General features: G+C 38.3%; 1 protein-coding gene across 1 annotated transcript in view; it reads right to left on the minus strand.

The window, feature by feature from the left end:
- The window catches only part of PLCB1 (phospholipase C, beta 1 (phosphoinositide-specific)), a 409303-nt gene that overhangs the window by 153546 nt on the left and 230364 nt on the right, over positions 1–25393 (minus strand). Inside the window, exons 4-5 of the mRNA XM_010575057.1 lie at positions 8223–8363; positions 1327–1406 (exon numbers count right to left, since the gene is read on the minus strand). Coding sequence (XP_010573359.1) covers positions 1327–1406; positions 8223–8363 — 221 coding nt within the window. The remainder of the gene's footprint in view (positions 1–1326; positions 1407–8222; positions 8364–25393) is intronic.

The raw sequence follows: 25393 nt of genomic DNA on the forward strand, positions 1-25393 counted from the left end.
GGGGAGTGAGTGAGCGGCTGCGTGGTGCTTAGTTGCTGGCTGGGTTAAACCACGACACTCTGACACCTGGGTCTGCTCAGGTTACTGCAGTGCCTTCTCCACTGTCAACAAGTAGAGCCAAAAGGAAACATTAAATGTTTCTCTCCATTTGGGATTTTGTTTGCCTAACATATCATTGCTGTCCCAACACAGCATTATCAGACATAAAGCTGTAGTTCCTGCAACGTCCGATCTTCAAACTTTTTTCAAAAATTTCTGTTGACTTCAGCTGCACCACAATGAACACTATGAGAAGGAAACACACACGTACACACCCCCCTTCTCAGAACACACACTATGAATATGTACATGGGATTAAAGTTAAGCAGTTGGCAACCTTCTGACTAAGTATGGGTGCATCTAATGAAATTAGGCATGTACAGCCTTAGAAAGTCCAGAAAAAGGGTGGGTTAACTTCCTTCTTGGATGGGGGCAAGTTTTAGAAACCTAAGCCCCAGCATGGTATTTAGCTGAACTGAGCCTTTGTCTGTGAGTAGAAATTAAAAGGTGTTTGGGGGAGACACAAAGCTGAATTTAACCAGCCAACTCATAGGCCGGGGACGGTATATCTCCTCTTCTAGAACCCCAAAAGGCCAACAAATACCCCAGTTCGTTACCATCACTATCTGGTAGGCTTTGCCATGCTGGTCTCAACACTATCACTTATGCAAAACTCCTTCCACATGTGCACTCATCACCCCATTGAGAATCGCTCATCTTGGGTTTAGTTCTCTTTTCTTTTGGAGGTGTGTTTTTACACACCTAACGTTCTCATAAACTGCTTTTCTACTTCATTGAAAGCAACTTGGAATCTGCACACTGCGCAAAGCAATCTAGATTAATGGATTCACAGCTTCCCTCTGAATCATGTGAAATCCAGAGAGATTATACTGAGGAAAATGGACTTCTTGCATTTCTCTTTTTTTTTTATCAATAACAGAAAAAGGGAAAATAAACCAGAAGCAAGTCAGTCCAGAATATTCCTTCATTTTAAATGCAAAGCTTCAGACTACAGCTGAAGCTACTACTTTGGTATACAAGGGGAAGATGGCATTTAATTCTGTTTTTTTGCTATGCCTTAGTAGTTTGCAAGAAGAACCCTTACAAGATTGTTGCTTAAATGACGTTTAGATAACAGGCTTTTTAAAACCATGAGAAAGGACAGCCTGTGTTTACAAAATGACAACTCATCAAAGCAGAAACAATAGATGACAATGTGACTAACAAGCAAAGAGGAAAATGACGCAAAGAGCAACACCCACAGCATTAAATATGACGGCCACTTACGCTTTTTCCAGAAATGCGTCCCTTGACATGTTCTGTGCCAACAGATTTGTTGCCAAACTGAACACTTCATCTGACCATTCCTATAGAGAGAAAATTTGATTAAATGAGGTTTAGTTTAGATGTTTACTTACACAATGCAAAATATTTTTGAAAATTATATTGTTAGTAAAAAGGGCCTAATTAAAGTCTGAACTTGATTTTTCTAATTACAGCTTCCTTCCTCATCTGTGAAACCTGATTTTTCTCATGCTGCAAAAAAAATGAAGACTTACAAATATTTTTTTAAAGATATCTTATTCCACTGAATTGAAAAAAAAAATCATATGGATAAATGTCTGATGCAAAACACATTCAAGTTCCTGGAAGATGTGCAATAAATGCCTCAGAAGAACACATTTTCTTGTGTGTTGGACACTGTTCTGATTGACACGCTAAGGATTAAAAAAGGAGCCTCTATACTACCATTCTTATAAAATGAAGTGGAAATGGGCTTAAATCCCTCTAAAGACAGACAGACCTGACAGGGTGGGCTACAGACCATACCACAGCAAGTCTCTTGCTTCAATGTCCCCTCTTCTAAGAGCTCGTTGTGAATGCCTCCGCATCACTCTCTCTACAGAACATGAGGTAATGCAGACAAGAAATATCACGCCTTATCTTTTATGGTGGATACCAAATTAAGAACTGTAAGTACTGGCTCTATCTAAGATCTTACCAGTCAACACAAGAAAAACGCCAAAAAACCCCCAAACCAGCAGAAATATATAGAAATAATTTTAAATTATTCTGATATATAAGGAAGAAGATGCAACTCCAAATAGAAAAGCTCCTTTTCCCCCTACTGTACATCCTTACACTGTGGTCCTATCCCTCACTAAATTATTTTTCCCTCTTGCTACCCCAACGTATGGAATAAATGTCCTCCAGCTGTTCACAGGAAACTTCCCTTCTCTGCCTGCAGGCACTGCTCTTCCCATGGCTCTCCCTCACTTTTCCTTTCTTTATTTTCCTGACTTACTTTTCCTCATTTCCATGCATGTTGCTGAAGTCCTTCCCTTAGGTCTCTGACCTTTCCTAGGTTCCCAGCAAGGCTGATCCATGATTATAATCTGAAGTTTAGACTCTCACTGCTTGTCCTGTCGCCCTCCTCCCTTGCAGGTCTATTCTGCAGCTTTTCATCGACAACTTCAGTGCATTTTTCCTTGCTAACTCAGTGTTTATTTACAATCTTTAGTTGCAATCCTTTTTAATCACAACTGCAGTTTTGGATTGGCTTTGTTTCACCCCTTTAAAAGAAAGGGACATAAATAAGCAATGCCTTTGCAAACAATGTGTTTTGGTTTGGGTTTTTTTTTTACTTGATGAAGTTTTCCAAGTTGTCATTCAAACTAAAATTGAGTTTCCTTTCATATCAGACGAGATCCAAAATTCCCACTGCCACACAGCCTCTCAGATGCATATACTCTCTGGGAGGTATTCCCTCTCCTTGTCTCTTCTTTTTCTTGAGGAAAAATACAAAAAAGGGGGGGATTTCATTCTGACAAAAATTGATAGTGATGAAAAGTATCATTGACTTCCAATGAAACAAATGTTGCTACGTCACTTTGGAGGTTATGGTTTGTTTTACCTAAAAAGCCTCAGGTGACATCAGGTGACTAGGTGATTGATTTGATAGAGGTTCTGAAGTTATAGGTTTTTTCTATTTTTTTTTAACATGCTAAGGTTTTTTTCCCCAAAGTTATCAGATCTTGTTCCTGAAACCGGTCTCACACAATTGCTCCCAGCGAGGAAGAGATAAGGCTACCTATATGCCTACTGTTATATGGGCCTTTGATATCCCTCAGCTATCAGATCCTTAAGTCCACCCCATTTACCACCTCACCCCTAAGCAGCTCAGACAACACATCTCCCCATGACTGTTATTTCTGGCAGAGAAACCTTCTTCCCTCAGACACAGATTTGTTGTTCTGCAGGCAAATCACTGTTGCTGAAACAGTCCTCCCCTCCACCTCACGTGACCACTTCCATTTTTCTTCTTTAATTGTTTTTCCTTCTTAGGTCCAATGTGAAAAAAAACCAGGGGCGTGAAAAAGAACAAGAGAAGGAGTTGGGTTCTTTAGCAACACAACTGCTTTGCTGTGACTCTTGGAACAGAGAGCGTATTAAGTGCAGCGTCTTTTTTTCTTCTTGGCAACTCATTTTTCTAGGCTCAAAATAGGCTCATCTCGTAAACACTTCTTTGTTTAGGCACTAATAGTAGCAGTTAAAACTTCTCCCTGTGACACTAACGGCTGCAGAGATTAATAGCAATATAAAATATTATTTAGAAATTGAAAATATGTTGGCTTTTGAGAGAGCTTGTAGACTTTGTTTTGATCTTACTGGTTCTGCTGGGCTTAAAACTGAAGTATTTTGTAGAAATCAGAAGTAGGGCACTTCAGGAGTATCCCACACCCCAGCTCATCCTTCTCTTTGTCCGAGTGCTTGTTGACAGGAATATAAGGGGAACTCAGCTATTATGTGCCTGTCACAAGCATTATTTATATAAACAGTCTTGCCATGTTCCTTTGCTAGCTTTTCCTGGCTCTTCAAAGCGATCACATCGCTCTTGCCAAATATTCTAAGGGCTACCTGCAGGCTGAGCCATTTCTGACGATGCAGGTGCCAAGTCAACAAGTCACAAGCAACACTTGCTCATTGCCTTTCCCATTTTAGGGTCTTCGTTCCAGCCACCACAGAGCTGCAGCCAAAAAACCAAGATCAGAAAATATGCCAAGGATCACATCATCTTTCCAGTCACTGGTCTGAACCCTCAGCAGGAGGGGAAACAACAGCCCTGAGCACTGACCCAAAGAAATAAAGGAGATGCTTTGGACTGACTTTGATGGGCTTGCACCAAGCTGTGAGCCAAGATGCGTCTCACTGCTTTAGCTACCAAATGGCTCTGTTTCCTTGGTTTTGCTGCATGCTACAGAGTAAAGCCCATACTCTTTAACTCCATGCATGATGCGCTCTGCAGCTGTCTTTACCAGCAGCAGCTATTCCAGAAGGCAGTGCTCAGTGAGAGTGCTCTGCAGGGTAGAAAGCTTTTGTGTGTAGAAAGAAAACAGCCTACTGTGGAAAGGCTATAACACCCTCTGCATCACCATGGTAGCTGCAGACTCCTGTACAGTTGCAATACAAAAGGAAAATATAAATCTGGGTATTTTGAAATAGGACTGTACTAGTGCCAACAAACCATTTGCAAACTGGGAGTCTCTGATCCTGTTCGGTAGCGGAAGAACCCAGCCTTCCAACATTCAACTCTGAGCAAGTAACATCCATCATGATAAGAGCTCCCTGAACTCGATCCCCTCTCGGCTACGTCCCGTTACACCAATTCATGTTTCTATCATTCCTGTGAACTTTACTAACAAATTATTTAACTGTTCTGTGCTTTGGCAGGTAGCGTATAAGCAGCAGTTCATTTGGAAATCTGTTGCTCAGTGAAGTAATTTCTCTCCTCTGTTACACGCATCAGGATACATACAGCAAGACATTTATCTCAACAGAAGAGATGAGACTTTTTTTCATAAGAAAAGACAGCGCACATTCTTGAAAACACTTCCTTCAAATCAGAGCTGACTACGTGTGAAGGCAATGTTTCTCGCACATTTGTTTTTGGTGGGAGGTTAACAAAGCAAGCTGCTGAAATTCTACACTTTTGGCATCCTTATGAAATTTTTTTTTTAAATGTATCAAATGGACACGAATTGATACGGTTTGTTTTACCATTTTGTTATACTGATCAATCTCTTGAATATGCCTAAGAAGCTGGAAAAATAAAGACCCGTGGTGGAAAGCATAGTATATAGCACAACTTGTGAATCATCTCTGACTACATCATTTTACTTATGGAGGAATTAATCAGCTCTTAGTGATGGATCTGATCCAAAGCTCATCAAACTGAGGAGAAACAGATTTCCTTGGGCTCTGGATAGGGGTCTGTATGGCCAGGATGGACCAGTGTGGTGAGAACAGAGTTGGCATGAGAGGCACAAAAGAGAATGAGAGGAAAGAGATGGGAAAGATGGGATGTTCAATTTTGAAGTTACTGGATTTGGGAAGAGAATGAAATACTGTAGAGGAGACACAGAGGTTCACAGGTTGTACTTCACATTGGGAACAGAGACAGAGAAGAGGAGCATCCTCTCAGAATAGGGTTTGAGAATAAACTTCTTTCTTTATCCTGGCTTCTGCAGTGCTACGATTGTGGATGCTCACAAATCCTATCCCAAAAGAGGCACAGGCACACCCATCTGAAAATAAGCAAGCACTGTATCAGTGCTACTTCTTTTCATCATCAAGACGTGTCTAGCAATCTGCCTTTTAGACCATTACCTAATGAATTTCTTTGCTAAGGTAATACTTTGCTAAGCTGCATTCTTTGAACAAACCAGCTGCTGAGTGCCCTTCAGCTCATCACTAATGTACTTTAAACATTAGTTACTTTCTCCTGGAGGAATGCACATAAAACAGTACATTGTGACTACATCATCATTTCTAGCTCTTTATTTAGTTCACTTAGGAGCAAGCTGAATAGCCCAAGGCTCATAGTTTCATAATTTTTGCACAACTTGGCCAGTGGATGTGATGAACAGAGTTTGTAGCAGAACAGGAAGCCTTCTGCAAAGGAAGAAAACCACATAATCAAATAATTTTAACTGCCTCACCCAGACTATTACAGTTTACTTTGCCTTTCTCCTCCAAGGGAGGACTGATCAATATTTGTCACACAACTTGAAAAATAAGGTATCACAAATGAAGGGTTAATCTGAAAAATATTCATGCACTGAAAAGGGAAAGGTGGGGAAGGTTTTCATTGGCACTTGTTTTCCCTGCAATATCAGTGAGAGGAACGGTCAAAATTTGCATGTGTGATGTTGAAAACATCTTGTATTTACATGCCTTCTTGGACCTCCCTGATGTGCTTATTTATAATGACTCCTCCAAGTCACCACATGGGTCCTGGAGATGATAAGGACCAGATTCTGTGGTCTGGCTCATATAGAATTGGAAAACATGTTAAAGCAAGAAGAATTTTTAGATGCATTCAACAGTGATCAAACTCTGCTTTCATTGAAACAATCAGGATATTTAGCACAATTTCAGGGCAAGCACAGCTAATTTGCAATGCTTTGAAAATCCCATCCCCAGGCTATAGTGCCTGATTGATAAAATAGGAATTTGGTCTACCGCATTTACAAACAACATGGAAGACTTAGATTCTTAGTTACTCAGATCGTAGGAGTTACTCAGGATTTAGAACAGCCAAGCTCTTCTAAAACATGATTTTATCTACAGCATTTTTAAGGTTCCATCACCAAACAGAAAATGGTCCTAAAATACCACTTTCTGCACTGTTTTATCAAACAGATTATGGTTCACTGATTGCTGGCTAAACAAGAAAGAGAAAAAGAAGGACATAAGCCTCTGATTTGGGTGATTTTCCCTCTTCCTTGGTAAGGGCTAAAAATGTTTGCTGGTAAATCTTTAGCATACCTTTTGATTTTCCATCTTATACTTAGTTGTTTTTCCCCCCCTGAAGAGTTGTTTCAATTGCTTTCACTTTTGCTGCATTAAGATTTCTTAACCAGCCCTGTAGAGTATAGCTGTGCGTTTTCAAGTCTGAGGATAGCACTTCCCACTCAGCAGTCCACCGACCACCACAAACAGATTTTGTTTCTATTCTTTCGTATCGAAGAAACAGTGGAAATTGTGGTTTTGCCAAGTTGACCAACTGGCTAATGAAGATTAGCAGACACAGAAACCTAGCAAGCAAAAATATATCCTCCTAGCTTAAGGCATTCATCCTATGACCTTTTTTCACCTGGTGTGATCATCCTTGTTACCTGTGAGGTGACAAAATAACTCCTTACTGTTTTTAAATAACAGCAGTCTACAGAAAAACTCTTTTTAGCACAATCTAGTGGTCTTGAGAAGGCAAACTGTACGGAAGTGTGTTCTGTGTGTGGTTATCTGGAGGCTGTAATCAGAGTGACCCATACAATGGAAGTGGAAAGAGTAGCAGCTTTTGAATGCCAATTTGGAATAGATAAAGCAAAGAGCTCCCACTTTATTAAACACAATTGAGTTGTACAGAAATTGGAAGAAGAAAAAAAACCAAACCCAAAACATGTACTAATATCAATTGGAACTTGCTTAGCAAGCACAACTGTGTTTTATGTGGTGTGTTGGACAGAAATGAAATGACTGTATACCTGCATGGAAAAAATACTTTGCTAAGGTAATGACGTTGACTACACAATTCTTATCAAGGGCTATCAGTAGGCAAAATACGATGCTTAAAATTGACCTTCAAACATGAACAGAAACATTCATGTATGCAAGTTAACCAAGGTGCCTGATTGCTGACAAACTTGAGTATACAAGGTAGAGCTGTAGATTCCCACTACTCTGATATAGGCCAACCTTAAAAAGTCAGCTGTTTACAAACTTTGTTCTCACAGATGATCCATAATTCACACACACTTAGAACAAGCATAAAAGGGTGATAACTACTGAAAGATATTGAACTGTGTTCAGAGAGTCACAGTATACATCTTATAGCTGAGTAAAAATTTGCATGTACCATTGTTTTCACAATACTTATTTGGGCTTTACAAGCAATGTTCTGAAGATAAGCACACATATCAGGGGCATAAACTTTGCTGAAAAAACCCCCCCCCCCCCCCCCCAAATGATTGCGCATTTCTTCTTGGGTACTGAGTGGCACAGCTCTATAACAGAACTGAGGTTCATTTCATAACAATCTCCACTTTTATCTCCTTTATCCACATCTCAAAGCAACACTTCAAAAACATTAATTTTATATGACACAGATGAATGTATATTACCTTTGCTATATCCTCTTGGAATGCCACCAAGTTCAAGTATGATATATTGACCAGGTCTGGACCATAGACAACAGTTATCATTCGATTTTCCAGTCGACCTCCTAGGTTCCCAGTATCCAACAGTTCACGCAGTTTTGGATCCTGCAGGTAAATACATTACAAAATAGTGAAAAATCTTTTGCAAATATTTACACTAAAAGGGGTGATTATTTTTGCAAATACTGCAATTTTGAAAACTTGTGTTATTTGAACATTTTAAACATGATGGTGTTAGGTTCTGATCCAGTTAATTATTCATTTGAAGTTATTAACCAAGAATAAAAAGAAAATCACTACTGTAAATCCCTCAAAGCCTTTGAGCTCTGTATTGGTACAGACTAAAAGCTGTCCAGTTGATGGCTGCACACTCCTACTCTCAGTTATTCTGCCTCAGAAGTTAAGCATACATAAACTGTTTTGCTTGTCAAAATAACAGTTTGTCCAAAGGCTACGGGCCTCAGCAGAGACATTCTCTATGATTTTAATGGATTTTAGATAAAACTCAAACTGAGAACTTAGTTTTTCCTGAAGAATTAAGACGACTGTCTGGAATTAACTGTCTTAAACACTATGAAATGAATAATGGAATTTTGGTGATGCCCTCTTCTTTCTTCTTCATGTTCAAAAGGGCATGTATTATTTAACTCATGAGATGCATTCCATTTATATTGAGGTTTTGGTCTTTTTTTTCAGGTTTATATCCAATATAGAATCATAGAATCATTTAGGTTGGAAAAGACCTTTAAGATCATTGAGTCCAATGATTAACCTAACGCTGCCAAGTCCACCACTAAACCATTCCCTAAGCACCACATCTACATGTCTTTTAAGTACCTCCAGGGATGGCAACTCAAGCGCTTCCCTGGGCAGCCTGTTCCAATGCTTAATATAGAAATGACTACATGACATTTCTGTGAAGGAAAGATATAGTCAATGATTTTTATCAGCTGTTAATAGCCTGAACCTCAGCTTTATTGGTAGCATAAGTATGTGAGAAAAAAAACTCAGGTTATTTTGTAACTCTACTAGTTTCTAAAAGGCTGCAGTATTTCTAAGAAATACACTCAGTGTTTTTCAAACTAAGAAGACTGCTTGGTCCTTGGCCTCAAGATGAAGCTTATAAAGGCAAAGACAGATAAAAAGAAGCCCTGCATGACTGAATTCAATCCTTTGAATAGGGCCAGTATAATCTGAAAGCTCGAGTTTCCTAAAAGGCAAGTTTTTTTCAGTCTGGTACAAATATGAAAAAATGGCCAGCAAATAGTATCACTATGGGATGACAAATTCTGTGCAGAGATCAAATGATTTCAAAACTGACACAAATATATACTGCGGTTTACATTTCACTCTCACATGAACATTTTCCCCCCACTGTCTGCACATTTAGTGTCTATGGTACTTCTTAATATTTAATAACTTTTGAATAAGAATCTAAATCTCTACCAACTGTTACAAATTAAATTTAGTATAACAGGACAATTAGCTTAAGATGACAAAAAGGGCCATTTTTTATGTCTCTTGCAGGAAATCCTACATCAACAAGACCTCAGTCTAAAGGGCATCCCCTGATTGGTATCGTATCTGCTTGTAGGCAATGGAGTTATGTGTATGTCCACCAAATACTTCACAAGGGTTAGGAGAGCATTTTGAAGTGTGGTGCATTAACTGGAAAGAAAGTGCAAGGCTGTCTATCATAAAATGCTGAGCCTCATTAAATACTGGGTATGATGGCAAGCGTCGCAGGAAAACAGACAGAATAATCCTATCTGAGGGCTCTGTAAAGAAGGAATATGATTGTGCTCTGAGACAAAGACGATTTCATGCGTAAACAAGTTAATGACAGGCTTTCACATAAGAGAAAAACAGAAGAGGGATATAAAAATAGTAGTTGCATTCCAGAGATGAGGATTTGAAGGAGAAAGACAAAGAAATTGTATAATTTACATTGAGGAGAAAAGCTAGAGAAATGCCCTGAAGATCCTAAGTTAGTGGTGGTACATTACTAGATGGGTTACCTTCTCTTTTATTTAAAGGCTGAATGTTACAAAGCTTAGTTTAATTTCTCTGGGAGATGATAATTCATCCGCTTTTTACTCTCTACTGTTTCAAACCCCAAATCAGACTGATAAATGCTACCCTTCAAGGGCCTGTCTGGGAAGAGCATCATTCTTTCTGAACTCAAACTGAACAGGACTGTCTATCTGGTTTTATTCTCTTTCACATATTTGTCATTCCTTTCTTCCTTTCCCTGGCTGAACCTCTTGCTCACGTTCACTCTTGGTGATGAACTGCAATTATATCAACAAAAGAAGGAAGATAAACTTCTCCCTTCGTATTTATAGTCACCTGCAGGATGTCTCTATGATGGATCATACTCTAATTAGTCTAAGATACGCATTAGCCATGCATCACAGAATAAAAATGAAACATATTTGAAATGGGATGTTTTTTCAAAGCAAATTCATCAAAAGAGAAGTTATCTGGAACTGGCTCAGTAGGGTTTTTAGAAGTGCAGACTAAGTGGCCAATCAGGTAATGCGAGTATGAATTTGGTCTTCCAAATGACAGGATTTTTCTCCAGGTTTTAAAGGCAAGACATTAGACAGACCATCCTCTTTGGGTTGCTGGGTTTGGATGTGTAAAATGTTAAATTATTCTATTCTGTTTAAGAGTTGTCTAACAAAATTTGAAGCGCACAGTCCCTTACAGCAATACATTATCTGGACACCATCTAGCACCTATTAATAAAGGGCATACACTGCATATCCTTGGCTATCTCAGTGTTACCTGCAACGTGCTCCACAAACTTAAGAGATACTTTTATTATAAGTTCAGTGGAAGAGAATAATTTTGATACTAACAGGATTCACACACTTGTTGACCCCTGCCATAGGTGTATTTACCCTTTAAGGATGACAGATACATTTCGACTTGTCAGTGACAACTTAGCCCTTAGCTGATGATCTAGGTTATATTATCTGGTCCTTAGATCCAAAGTTCTCAAACTTAGATACCAACGCACACTGTGAGCTCTTCACATTCCTCATGAACAGCTCTGCTCCCTTATTACCACACTTAGCTGTGAACACTACTAAGGAGATGAGCAAAATACCCTTTATCAAAATCTTGAAGACTGTTGAAGCTCTATGAATCAAAGCCCTTTTTAAAATGTCAGCAAGTTTTCCTGTGGAGATGATAGGAAAGCACATGGAAAAAAAACCAAGCAGCAAGACCAAATTTAGCTTCTTTTATGTAAATCGGATTACTTTGATTTCGATAATTCCGTTTTGGGGAACGAGCCTGAAAGTCTGCTGCTCTTTGGAGCTGCATTTGATATACTGGCTCATGAGCGGACAGATTGGTTTTTGGCATAAGCTGTTTGATAGACTAGGGCCTTATTATGAAAATACTGAACTCTTTGAGAGACATTCAGAACAATTATACCTATTAAATATTAATCATAGTAATTTTTTGAACATCTGAGCTACTGATGCTCTAGCACATTAGGGAACATGCCCATGGGATGCTCAATGAACAGCAGGCTATTGACAATGCCCATGTAACTCATGGAAGTTCCCTTCCTAGCGCAATGATTTGTCTGCTTTGATGTTTTCTGACAAAGGAGCATTCTTTTGCCTCTTTTACTCAAAAGGTCTAGGTGTCAGCTTGCTTTTTCCCTTCCACTGAAGTCTAGCAGGATCTTCAGCTCAAGGACTGCCTGAATACTTGCCCTGAAACCAGGTCAGGAAAGCCAGTGTTTCTGATGGGACACCTCTGTGGTTAAAGCGCTGACAGATTCCCGGAGGGAGATGTAAATTGTGAGCATGCAAACGCAGAGGAGGTGACAAAGATGGTATTGGCAGCACAAACAGCTTTAGAATCCATTAAAAATCAGCTTAACCATGTCAAATTGAGGCAGGAGTTGGCCAGAGGACTATCTGCTCATTTGGTAAAAAGCCTTCCCTATTTGGTCCTGCTGTCTTGACAAAACTGTCAGAAGAAAATATACTTTAAATCAATCCAAAACAAAAACAGGAAATACAAAAAATAGCAAGAAACACACACAAAAAATTAAAAGCTTATGGAATTCTCACAACTTCAATGACCAAACACTGAATAATCATGTTTTGTTAGAAACCAGGACCCTGCAGACAGATGGATAAAAATATATTTCAATCAGACTTCCAAAACTTTCTCCTATTGTATTTTCCTTTTGCTGGAAATCATAAAAATAATGTAAACTTAAAGAGGCTACTCAGCCACATTAATGACAAATCACAGTGAAGACTGCTTTCAGCTGTGGTTGGTGTTATTAAAATGTAGCTCTTAACACTGAAATCCCAATTAGCCTGTGCTCTGCACATTACAGTAAATGCTGTAACATCTTTTAATAGTATCTCCAGCTCTTTTAAACTTTTTTTCTGAAAACTTGCAACAAACCATCTGTCTGCAAAAATTTTCTGCTTTTTTAATACATTGCCATACATATATATAAAAGGCTGCCCTGCAGTTCAGTAAAACTCCAACATTGATTTAAACACACCAAGGGGCAGCAGGTCAGGCAAGGCTTCACCTCAGATGTAATGCACCACCTTTTGTTACTAATGCTTCTCAAAGCTGCAGCACCATCTCTGAGAGCAGCTGCCTCTGATCCCAGACCTAAATGAAACAGTAAAAGAACCTGTCCAATGCTAAAGATTTTCCTCAGGTTTTAATAGTTACAGACAATGTGATGGCCAAACTGTGATATCAAAAGATAGCCAGAACTTCTGAGTTGCTAGAACAGTTGTGCAATTAAAGTATAAGAAATTTTTCAGTGTTTGAAGACATTAATTTACAATGCAAAAAATCTAAAGGAGTCATTATGGACTACTCTACATGTATAGATGATATACAGTGTGTACTATATTATCTATACAATATTCACTCCTGTGCATGCAAAATGCCATATACTCCCTGCCCCCTAACAGCTATCATCTGAAATTATTTTCTCACACATCTCATGCAGTAAAACATTGTCTTTAAGATGTCAATTAAATACTTGAGTCCTACTGAAGCTATAGCCATAAAAGGGGTCCCAAAGCCCCCCAAAAGTAGATGTCTTAAAAAAACCCCAGCAAAACAACCCCAAACCAAACCTCCACCAAACCCTACACAAAACCTCAGTGTTTATCAGCTATTTTCATTACTTCTGTCAATCTGACTTGCAATTTCCAAATGCTTCCTGTTTCTGGTACTAAATATGTGCTATACTCCTTACTTTAAAACACTGTATATAATGAAGCAAAAGTTTCTTTCAGTAAGGCAGAGTCGGACAAATTACACATTTTGCTGTAGATTTTGAAACTATATTACATAGCTATAAGGGTACTTCAGAATTCCTTAGACTCTGTATCATAATTCCAAATTGTTATATTTGTGTCACGATAACTTCAGGAGAGATCTGAAACAAAAATGGCAACAGACTTTCATCGTAGTTTCATGCTCTTCAGAATAAGATTTCCAAGCATTCAAAACTGCATTTATATTTTTCTAGCTCTCTGTGTACCCCAGGAGAGGGGAGACGGGGGAGACGGGGCGGGGGGGGGGAAGAAGAGTAATTAGCTAGCTAGCTACATATGCAAAGAGTTTTCCAAAGCACAAAACTCAAGTTCGTGCTTAAATTATACAAAGAACCTTGCTAAAATAGGACCTTACATTGTGACTCTGTCGAAGGCGAAACTCCCACAGATCTTCTTCAAATAGAACGACGTCTTATCTTCAGGAATGCCTTATCACAGAGTGTTTATCAACAAAAATGTATGTACATACATATATATATAGCATGTATATTTCATGTATTCGACCCACATCTCAAAATAGCAGATCTTAACACTTTAAGCACCAGATTAAGTTGCTGTTGTAAGGGCAGTATAAGTAAGAAACACTAAGTGTCTCTTAAAATCAGACCACTTACCCCTATGACTAGCTAAGGACTTCCACAGACTTCCCAAGCCCCAGCTCCGCTGAGGTGATCCAACTGAACTCTGTAGTGGAAGCTGCCCAGCACAGAAGACCAAATAAGGGTAGGAATTGCTTTCTAATACTCTGTTGAAATGATTTTGTACCAGCTGTGGTAGTTAAAGCACACAGTTCTGGTCTGCAAGACTTCTTGGGTTCATGATGATGCTTAAGAGTTGCTTCTTATCTTTGTCTCTACCGGTTAAGTGTCTCATCTTGTTCAGTCACTCCATCTGCATCTACAGCCAAGCAAGAAGTGAAACACCTCCCTAGGCAGGTATTTCCCCACCTGTGTCAGAGAGGAATAAATTACACACCTGACAGTCTGTTCTCTGCCTAGCAAGTACACCAAGTGCAGGTGCAAGCCGTTTACAGGAGAAATCTAACTTCTGGAGGTGAGACAATCCCACAGCAAGTGTTACACCCCAAAACTCTCCTTGCAAAGGGAGGGTCCCTCACTCTGCATTGCCTCTTAAGCAGCTGTGAACCGTTGCAGTACACCAGCGTGACCCTCAGAAACAAAGTGCTCTTGCTAACCAGCTTAAATTTACTGTTAGAAATCCCAATACAGATTTCAAAGCTGGTTCAAATACCCTTTCTGTCACACATCACCTAGCAACAGTACAGGACTAAGAACTTCCCATCAAGTGGATTGACAGACTCGTCCTTCAAAGAAACACGTCTTTCTTCTCTCTCTCCCTCCTTTGTTGAGACCAAAGTCAAAACTATCAAGTTTATCTTTCAGCAATCCCTTTCACTGATTAAAGAGAATGTCCATACATGGGAATCACACCTACAAAACTCAACGACAGGATTTTGTCTGTCTTCCTTAATGACAGTCATGTGAAATGAATATACTCCAATTACTACATCAAAGATACTCAAAACAGTATTCTCCAAACTCTCTTTTCTATTATTACACAGAATTCACAGGAAGTTTGATATTTAAATATATTCATTTATATCAAGTCATTCTTACCAAATTCATTACCATTAAACCAGAAATACATTTAGTCTAATGAAGATAAAAACTGCACTATGGTGTTAATACAAATGTGTCTTCATACATTTCACAAAAGTGTATCAGATCAATCTATGACCAAAATATTTGCAAATACTTCTTCTTTAAAATTTTTCCTAATTTCTAGGATTTCAGAATGGATTCCAAATTTTGCGTGATATCACCATGGCAACCTATGCACAGAAATAGAACCAATATCTTGTTTAAACACCCCAGTCATCAAGACCATTTTTGTGCAAACTAAGTCAGTGTGTACAACACAAAAGGATGTTTCTTAAAAAATTACCCTCAGTAATCTAAACTGGTCTTAAATTGACCATCTGCTCAGTTAATATGGTGGAATATTTCTAGAGTATTAGGTAAAGGTATCGGAAATGCTTTAGACGAAAAGTCAGTCCCTAGGGAAGGAGATCTGAGACATCCACTGACATCTAGGACAGATCTTGCTTGGTACATGCAGCAATACTGAATACCTCAGATGCAACTAAAAACCAAGGGCTATTCTTCCCATAGAAATTATCAGGGATGAAAGGATATCATAAATTATACATCAAACAGTCAATCCTGATTAACTCTCTCTGTGAAACATTTATTCCGGAACAACAATTGCTTTTCCCAAAATAGCTTAATCTAATTCCGTGCCTGAAGTAAGAACATCAATACATCAAGTTTACCAGGAACAGGTTATGAAGAACAGTTAAGCTACTTCTTTTTCTATGATGTAAAACTTTTGAGGAAGAGAGAATATGTGCCTGCATAAAACATACTTTTCTTTGGTAGAGAAGTAAGAGGTAAGCAAATCTATACATGTACAAATGATATTTAACTTCGGAAAGGAGAGGACTGTGTCAATATGTATTTCCAAATATAATTCTAACTTTGAGTTCTGAAAATGTGGGATGAATTCAGAGATTTCACGTTGACTTTCTACAATAACTACAGTGCAAGACATGTAATATTTAAAAACATAAAATGTTATTAATCAGTGTTTTTATAATACTTATGGACACCCCCAAAAATGGTCAAGTATTATGTCAGCAACCAGATCAAGGGGACATAACACATCCTTAGCAAGTTCACAGATGACACCAAGCCGGAGGGAGCAGCTGATGTGCTGGAGAGCAAGGCTGATAGGTCCCTTCCGACCTACAATTTTCTATGACACCATGATTTCTGTACCAGATGTGACCACCTGTGTTACAAGAATTTACTGGAGACAACACTATAAACTTACTGATAGATATTCAGCACCAGCTTTGCCAAAAATGCTATTTCTCTTTACAGTACAAAATCAGATTGACTTCTGGGAGAAAGGGAGCGATATACTCAAATGATGTCAACTTCAATGCCATATCTGGTGAAAACAGCATTTTATATAAAATACAAAGAGAATGAACTGTACATGCTAAGAAGCAGCCTGGGGACAAAAATAGGGCCACCTCATTCCTCTTTTTCTGACCTTTCTCACAGTTCCAGTGATCCAAATCCAGCTTCCCTGGGTCTCTCATGCTCTCATGACAGAACATTAAGCAAATATTCAGCCTGCATATTTGATTAGTTCTCCTTCTCAATGTCCATATTTCTCAGATTTATTTTTTTTTAGGTTCATGGTATTTAAGTTTTAAATCGATTGCAAGACTGTGTGCTCTAACAAAAACCAAGTGATGGTATAAACCACCTAACCAAAATCAGACCAAATCTGTTATTTTTCAGTCCTTTTGGATGTGGTTGCGATTAACACAAAAGTATTTTATATCTCACAGTGTAAATCTTAATTTAAATGAAAATTTACAAAAGGCAAAATGCATAGAAGCTACACCCATGGACAATTTTCCTCTAGATGTTTTCTAACTCATGAACATTTTTATCTATTTTTATTAGCTGCAGATGGTTCATTATTTTAAAAATGACCTTAACCACACACATTTCCTTTCACTGCTTTTCTTTTCTCAAAGTACTTTGAGATTTTCTTCAACATAATTTTAAAGGAAGAGATGAAAAGATGGCAGAGAAAAGAAACTTTTCTCATTTTCATGTTACTTTTGTTAACTCATTTTCTTTGGTCTGTATGAGACTACTGGAACTATAAAAAGTCTTAGAATTAAATGATTTCTACAGCAGGTTGCACAGGACATAAGGGCAGGAATAGCTGGAACAGCAGCTTAATTTTCACTTATCTATAAATCTTGTACGCATTGTTCTTCAAATTCTGAATTGCTGTGTAGAGTTATTTTAATAGGGTTATTTCGGAGGTTGAGGTACAATCAGCTATTCATTTATACATAATTTGTAAAAATCTAAGATGCTTGGAATGAGCTGAATGAGAGATATTGCATGAATGCCCACTATGCTTTTTGAAGTGCTCCATAAGGGCTAGAGTACGATCACTTGCATTTTAATGCATTTTTTTAGGTGGTGGAAGTATGTACATCCAGACAGTCTGTAATGCTGAAGGCACCAACTACCCACCCCATATAAAAATAACAGATGACACACAGAAAGCTATAATTGAAAACATCTGACTAATGAGCTGTTTATTATTGCAACATTTCAGACACACTCATCAGGAGGAAAAAAAAAAAGAGAGAGAGAGATCCTTTTTGGCCATGCTAGTGTTATTTTGGTCTATCTTACCTGTTTGAGAGACATGTTTTGCTGCAATTTTTTGAATTACAAAGTCATACGGGATGCTTACTGCTAAAGGTTTCAATTTACCTGATTTTAATTATTGCAAACACTCACTATTCCCATTACCTTTAAGTATTTCATTCTAGTAAACTCATTTGCATTTTTGCAGCAAAGAAAAATAAACCATTTCAATGATGATGCAGCCACAGTCATAATTTTTTCCTTCTTGGACTGTACCAGATACTCAGCTCCTGCAAATCAGACTGTGAGCTTACAACAGACTCTTAATGGCACATCTATTTAACCGCTGACTGCCAATGACAAGTTCTTATGCACTGTCACTTGTCACAAATCCTTCACTACATCTTATTACATATCAGTAACAATAATTCAGAAGTAGAATACATTTAGGCTCTTGAAATTTGAAAATTGGTACAAAATTAGCCAGCATAGATGAAACTACTTCCTACAAATCTCCTACAGACAACTCAACAATCTGAGTTGTCCTGGCTCATGGTGACTGTCTAGCTCAATGGGAAGCAGAGCCAGGGTATCACAAAGGCGAGGGAGTGCTCATTAGCTGAGCGGTGCCTTGTCCCTGAAAACATAACTACAACCATAAAATCAACTAAAAAACCACACGGCAAAATCATACACCAGATGCCACTGCTTCGGATGGTAAAGTTAAGAGAGAGGAAGTAATGTACAATCAAACCAAATTATTTAAGATTGCCTTTTAAAAGATGCTTGGCTTCAATTTACTCCAGAGAGGATGATCTTCTGTACGTACAGTTTAACTTTTTATATAAATATCTAACAGAAAAAGACTAGGAACAGACTCCCATTTTTGTAGACAACATGAATACTGAAAAAAGTAAAATCTACAAGGAGTATGACTAAGAACCACAAATATGGGGTTTTTTGGCTGATGAGAGAGAGAAAACAATGAATAAATGCAGAAACTGGAGTTGGGTGGTGGTATGACAAGATTAATTTTACTACCTGTGAAAGTACAGGAAACGTGTTCAGTCATTGCTAGGAAAAGAACATCCAAACACTAATGTCTTTGGCAAGCAGCTGCAGAGAGAAGGAATTCTTCAAGGGATGCCATGGACATTATTTTAAGCAGTTGGTTTTGTACTCTATGGTTTTGAGAAATAATTGATGAAGGGGATATAAAAAGGGTGGCTGGATCAATTTGAGATCAGACTCAAAGAAGAACTTAACACATCAACTTGGAGAACAGTCCTGATGGAAATCCCGAGTACTACATACTTATGAGCAGCCAAATAATGTGAGAATACCAAGATAAGGATGATGGAAAATCAGTGCAAGAAGAAAGTGATGGAAATGGTCCCAAAAGAAAATGGACTATATGGCATAAGGTCCACATGAAGAAAAATCCAGATGCAGACATTTGGTGCAGTGAGCAACTTTGTGCATCTGAATTATTCACGTGTTATATAAAAAAAATTCACTCATAGATACATGTCTCTGCCTACACATCTGCAGATATGGAGTACTAAGACAACTATATTTAGAAGTAGTATCAGCAGTAACACCCAGCTTGGTCCTTCAAGCTTGTCCATTTCTATTAATTTTTCTTATGGTTCATAGGAAAACCAACAGGGGCAATAGTTGTTGCTCTTCAAGAAGCAGACAATACTCAGTTAACACTTCTTCAGTTAAAAACAACTGCATCCTTGATACCCATTGATGGCTCTTTCCCACAGCGGAAATAATTAAACGGCACTTTGGGAAAGTGCGAGGAGCCAAAGGATATTTGCCACCTCAAAACCTCCCAAGATTTTGTGAACTTTGAAACCCCTTGTCTAAGTACCAGTACCAGCTGATGCACTGAAATTAAGAGATAACTGGAATTCTACGTTAACTCACATCCTTAACAACTCTCCTCAATTGAAAGAGGTTAACATGGATTTACAGTAGTTGAGAAAGGGTAAAAATTGGCAGAAGTTTGACAGTTATTAATTATTTTTAAACGTGCCTTGTACAAACCATGGCAACTTGCGAATAATTCAATTTTTTACATTTAAAAGGTGGATCAGCACTTCTCTTCCTAATATCACTTGCTAAGTGCCAGAGAGACTTCTAGTTATCCAAGAATTTAATGAACTACATCCAACAATTTCAGGCTGTTTCATTTAGATAAGAGGCTTTCCAACTTAAAGGATAAAACAGCCTTCAAGGCAGTGGAAAATAAAACACATTTCGATGTGTATAAACTACCCAAGCAGTTAGTTAATTCTAAAAATCACATTTTAGCTGGGGGAAGTTGATTAAATAGGCTTGGCATGCAAGCTGCAGACCAGAAGAGTGCACAGGAGGCTGGGAAGTCCTGCAAAAACTCCAGGCCACGCTTTGTGCTCCCCCTTTGCCATATTTCCCAGGGATCCCCAGCAGAGTATTTGACTGAGCAAAACTATGCGCTCCAGGGTTTGACCAAAATATTTCTGAAAGGTTATGAAGTTCAATGCTTTTCAAAAAGGGAATTAAAAATATTTTGTGCACATAAGATTATGGCACTAAGGGTACAGTTTATCCATTTGGATCCTTTCCAACACATCCCTGGAAAAACAAACAGTTAGAATGCACGCAATTTGGAAAGGAATATTCTACAAATATGAGAATATCCTACATGTCACTTCCCCAAAACAACATCATTTGACACTATGAGTTTTAAAGTACAGTTTGCATAAAGATGTATCTTCAGCAGACACTAACTTCAAGACAGAATTTAATAGTTCCTCTAAAATATTTCTGTTGTTGGAGCCAGATTTTCAGCTATTTTAAAACAGTACCTGGTGCTTATGCAGTAACTTTTTTTTTTTTTTTCATTCAGTCTTATCAGACAAACCAAACTGCATAAAGCATTTACCCACAGAAAACATTAGTGAAAGGAAAATGGTCCTTTTGACATGACAAACCAGTGAGGTGTTATATAAGACCACACTCATTCATGACATGAATGCTAGTCCGTACATGATTTAACACGATATTTAAATATACCAAATCATGTAAGGTATGCCCTTTGCTGTGGAAGACATCTGTTTCTGAAACACTCTTTTGTCTCTCCAGCTAAGGTGGGGAGCTGTTGTATTCGCAGTGCAAAGCCAATTTCAACAATGATCAACTGCCAGCAAGGAGCAGGAGACAGGAAGATCGGCTGAAAGTGCAGTGATTGTAGGAAGATTGATGAAGCCAGGGTTTAGTCTAAAGCTGAAAGGATTTAAGGGTTTTGAATCAGACTGTCAGGGAATGAGATGCACCATTAAATCCCTGATGCTGCAACTTGCTAAAATTGGTTATCCAGAAACACACACACCTCTTTCTCTGTGCAACAGGATGCAGGATCAAGCAAAGATAGCGTGATGCTAACCTCCAACAGTAATTGTAATTCAGCTCTACCACACAGTTCTTACGTTTTACAGCACACATTATTATAATGCATTCATACCTTGCATTTCTTGAGTTCTTTTTTTAACGCCTTCCCCCCCGTCCTTTAACAGGAAATAAGGAAACAAACACAAAACCTGGACACCTCTTGTGATAACAGAGGTCAAAAATACTGAATTTCAGTGTCTTCATTTCCTTCCTCTGTAAATTGAATTCTTCTCTCTTTTGCTGCTTTTAAAGTCTACTGAATTTCATTTTTCTTATATTCCCATCAACAGCTCTTGTCTCACTGAAAGTGTTAACACAGCAGAAGTCTTTTTTTCTAAATATTTTTAGAAAGAGAAATAAATGTATGCTTCATACTTACACATCTAAATAGACTCTGAAGTGATGAAGCATATAACCTCATTGCATTAACAGGAATAGAGTTAAGACTTTCCCTTTCTTGCATGATTATGTAGCTGAGGACACTACTTTGAAAAACCAGAAGAACCCATCCCCATACTGGCTTACAGTATATCTTGCAATAGAAAATAGCACAATGCCCCTTATGTATTTATACCTTCTGGAATTTAAAAGCATCAAGATAAATCTGACTAATAATTCTGACAGCAAGGTAGTGCTTCCCACTGACCACATCTGAGGCCCCCTCGTTGTGCAAGGAGTTTGGGAGGGGATGCTGCAGTTTAACCATCCCCTATCAAGCAGCTGGGGGGAGGGTGGTTTCATGTCATATATGTATATATATTTTTATTTCTTTATTCACTTCTCCTCCAGTGCAGTCTCTCCTTCCAGTGTTGTCACTGTTTTCTCCTCTCTGGTGGTGGAGGCATTACTATATTATTTTTCTTTCTAGATTTCAATGTATAATGCCTCCAAAGACAACACAGAGGTGACATCTGTATGCGTCTGCTATGAGGCAGAAGTAACATGCCTTAGGTCTGCTAAAGATTTAAGTACCCTTTGAAAGTCTATAAAGGTGACAATTTCAATTCTGTGGAGACGTATGCGACTGCTGAATGTGGTGTGTATAGAAAATCATGGAGCAAATGCTCTGCTGGTGTGAAATAATGGCATGTTTCCCCCAGGTCAGGGCCTCACATCACTTCAGTGCTGAACTTGGACTGCTCTGGTCTAGCCTTATTATTGTACATAAATAGATCCTAAGAGCTAATGCAGTGCACTGCATTTCTATTCTTTGCAGTGTGTATGCAACATACAATATTAACCTGTTGTTTTACACCATATAAGAAAACTGTGCTGTTCTGTTATTTTTTTTATAACTACAAAAAGTCTATGGAAGCTTTCTGTAATTTTCTCTTACATTTAACTTTTCAAGGGAGACTTATTATAGAAAACTGAATCCCAACAGTACTTTGAAAAACTCTTCTAAGTCTGTGAAATCGGATCCTTATAGCAGCCTTGCTAACAAGGCTACCTGGAATGAGAGTGACTCCCAACCACTAACACACGCAAAACGGTTGACTTACCCCACAAACAAAACAAACCCCCTACAGATAAAAATCTTGTGTGTAATGGATTGATATTATAAATAGAGAGATCAATAGTGCCTGGAGTCAGCCTGAATGCTTAAATTAATGACTCTCCAAAATAGCAGTAATACAAGGCCACGTGGCACATGCTGGCACCTACCTGTGACTATAGAGCGTGAGCAATACGGGGTCAAAGTAATCTTGGGAACTTTTTTCCCCCTTTCCATATTTTCCATACCATTTAGATACTTAAATAGGTTAGGGTTTGTTTTATTTGTTTGGTTGGCTTTTTTGAAAAAAGGACCTACATTCATGTCTTTGGCAATCTGGAATCCTTTGAGAATATTGTATATTATTTATATTTATATAATAAAATAGATACATAATTATATAACATAATTTATATTGGCATCATGATCTGTTTTTAATCTTTATACACTGTAGTGGTGCTTGTGGCATCTGCCCCTTGAAAGTGGTTACTCACTGTGCAAGCACAAGTAACAACAGGGACTAAATTCTCAATAAATTTTTAAATGTCTATTTTGATTTTGCTTTTGTTTTTAATCCTGTCTCATAAATAAGGTACTAGAGGAAGGGAACAACAATAGGTTTTGAAAGAGGGCTAAACCTAACATTGGGAAACTTACTATTTGGGCAGGAAAAGAAGTACAGCCTTACACCTTCCCTTGGAAAAATACTGTGCCCGATAAAACAAATGGTAAATGGAAGTATGCTTGTGCAAAGTTCTGGGCAGAATTCCCAGAAGAAATTTGTTTTTGGCTTATCAAGTTTCTAATTTGTTTTTTAATCCAGGCTATTGAATAGGTATAAATCTCCTGAATGGTATGAAACTCACTATAGAGACAGAAACTTTTAGACTACAGTGGATGTCATCTACCCGGATACCTGACCTACTGAGTCCTTTAACTGTAGTTCTAATGAGATACTACAGTAGCTTGTTCAAAATCAGAATCATACTAATGTTTCAGATGGATTTGAAAAAATTTAAAAAACAGAAAAAACCCAACCTACCAATGCTGGTATTTGCAGCATTAATACAAAAGAACAGAGAAATTTAAATTATGTAAAGTTAGGATGATTGACACAAATAAACTTACTACTCCCCCCAAACTGGTTTGCTATAGCCTGCCATTTTGCTGGAATCTTTAGCAAACACATCTTAATGTCACAGATTTCATTTCTTCATGTTTTCCATCATTTAGTACCATCAGGCAGGTTACAGCCTAATCCGATACAGCTTTTCTCTGCCAGCCCTAAATAAAATGGAATTTCCGTGTTCTTCATTTTACCTTTGCTCAGCCTTCAAACTTTGGAAGCTTGATCCTTATTTTTTTGATACCATGCCTGGCTTGTCATTCTCTGAAAACAAGTGTAGTACAGAGAGTCTGATTCAGCTGTCTAAAGAGCAACTGCATGCAATACCAATGTCACTCCTCACAGCAACTGTAGGATCAACTCTCCTTACAATCTGTAAAGCCACTCTATTGCCTCGTTGGATGGTCTCACAGAATAAAGAGTGATACACAGAAAAAAATCAGATCAAAATTAATAGTCAGGACAAATAAGAAAAATGGTTTGAACTTTTTTAAACACATATGTTTCCTTTTAAAAAAAAGCACTTGCAAATGGCAAGTCTACAGCAATCCCAGATGACGTTTTTGAGAAGAGTATTGGGTCAGTTTTTGTCTCAGTGCCTGACTCTTTTCTGCTGCCATTTTGCAAGCCATTTGAATTTTTCTTTGCTGCTTCTGTCTGTAAAACATGCCTAAGGATACCCATGTCTTCTGTCAAGGACCCTGTCATCTCTAAAGCTGGAAAGTGCTTTCTAAGCTCTTGATTCATTTGGTACCTTCCAATGAAAAAGCTCCACTTTTCTTGACAGATCTAAAGTGCATAGTATCTAATAATATCCTCCTTCATCTTCCTGACAGTGCCTCTTCTCAAACTCTCTTTTCATTTCTTTAGGTTTTGTTCTTTGGATCTTACTCAGCCTTTTTGAAATCTGGTATAACAAACCAATCTACATAATTCTTAGAAGTCAAGGAAAATCATGGCCCAATTCTTAGCTGTTGGCCACACTTGCTGTAAGACTGTGAGGGGAATACTCATACAACCTACACTAGGCATGTAATCCCAGAGAGGTTACCAGAGAGATGGCTCTCCCAGATCAGTTATTTAGTGTTATATGATAATACTCGAATGCCCTCAATTCCCTGGACATCCCATTGGAGTCAGGAAGCTTGGCTCAGGCCAGATCCTTGTGGTGTCACACGCGGAGACTCTGCACTTTCTTTCAGAAACCTATAAATGTAACAGCAAGTTCACACTCCAGTGAAAGGAATGAAATAGATGGAGAAGGAGAGCACGGAGCACAACAAACTTACTTGCTTTTTACTGCACTCAGTACAACCTCTACCGATATGCAAGCCAGTGCCTTTGAGATGAACAAGCTGCTCTGGAAGGACACCCGCTGACTTCATGAACTAAGGGAAACTAACAAACTGAACAGGTCTCAGCTAATTTTGTGATAAGGAGAAAATTGAAATCTTGCACCT

This window comes from Haliaeetus leucocephalus, unplaced genomic scaffold (assembly GCF_000737465.1).
Source record: "Haliaeetus leucocephalus isolate CR32 unplaced genomic scaffold, Haliaeetus_leucocephalus-4.0 Scaffold450, whole genome shotgun sequence".
Lineage (NCBI taxonomy): Eukaryota > Metazoa > Chordata > Aves > Accipitriformes > Accipitridae > Haliaeetus > Haliaeetus leucocephalus.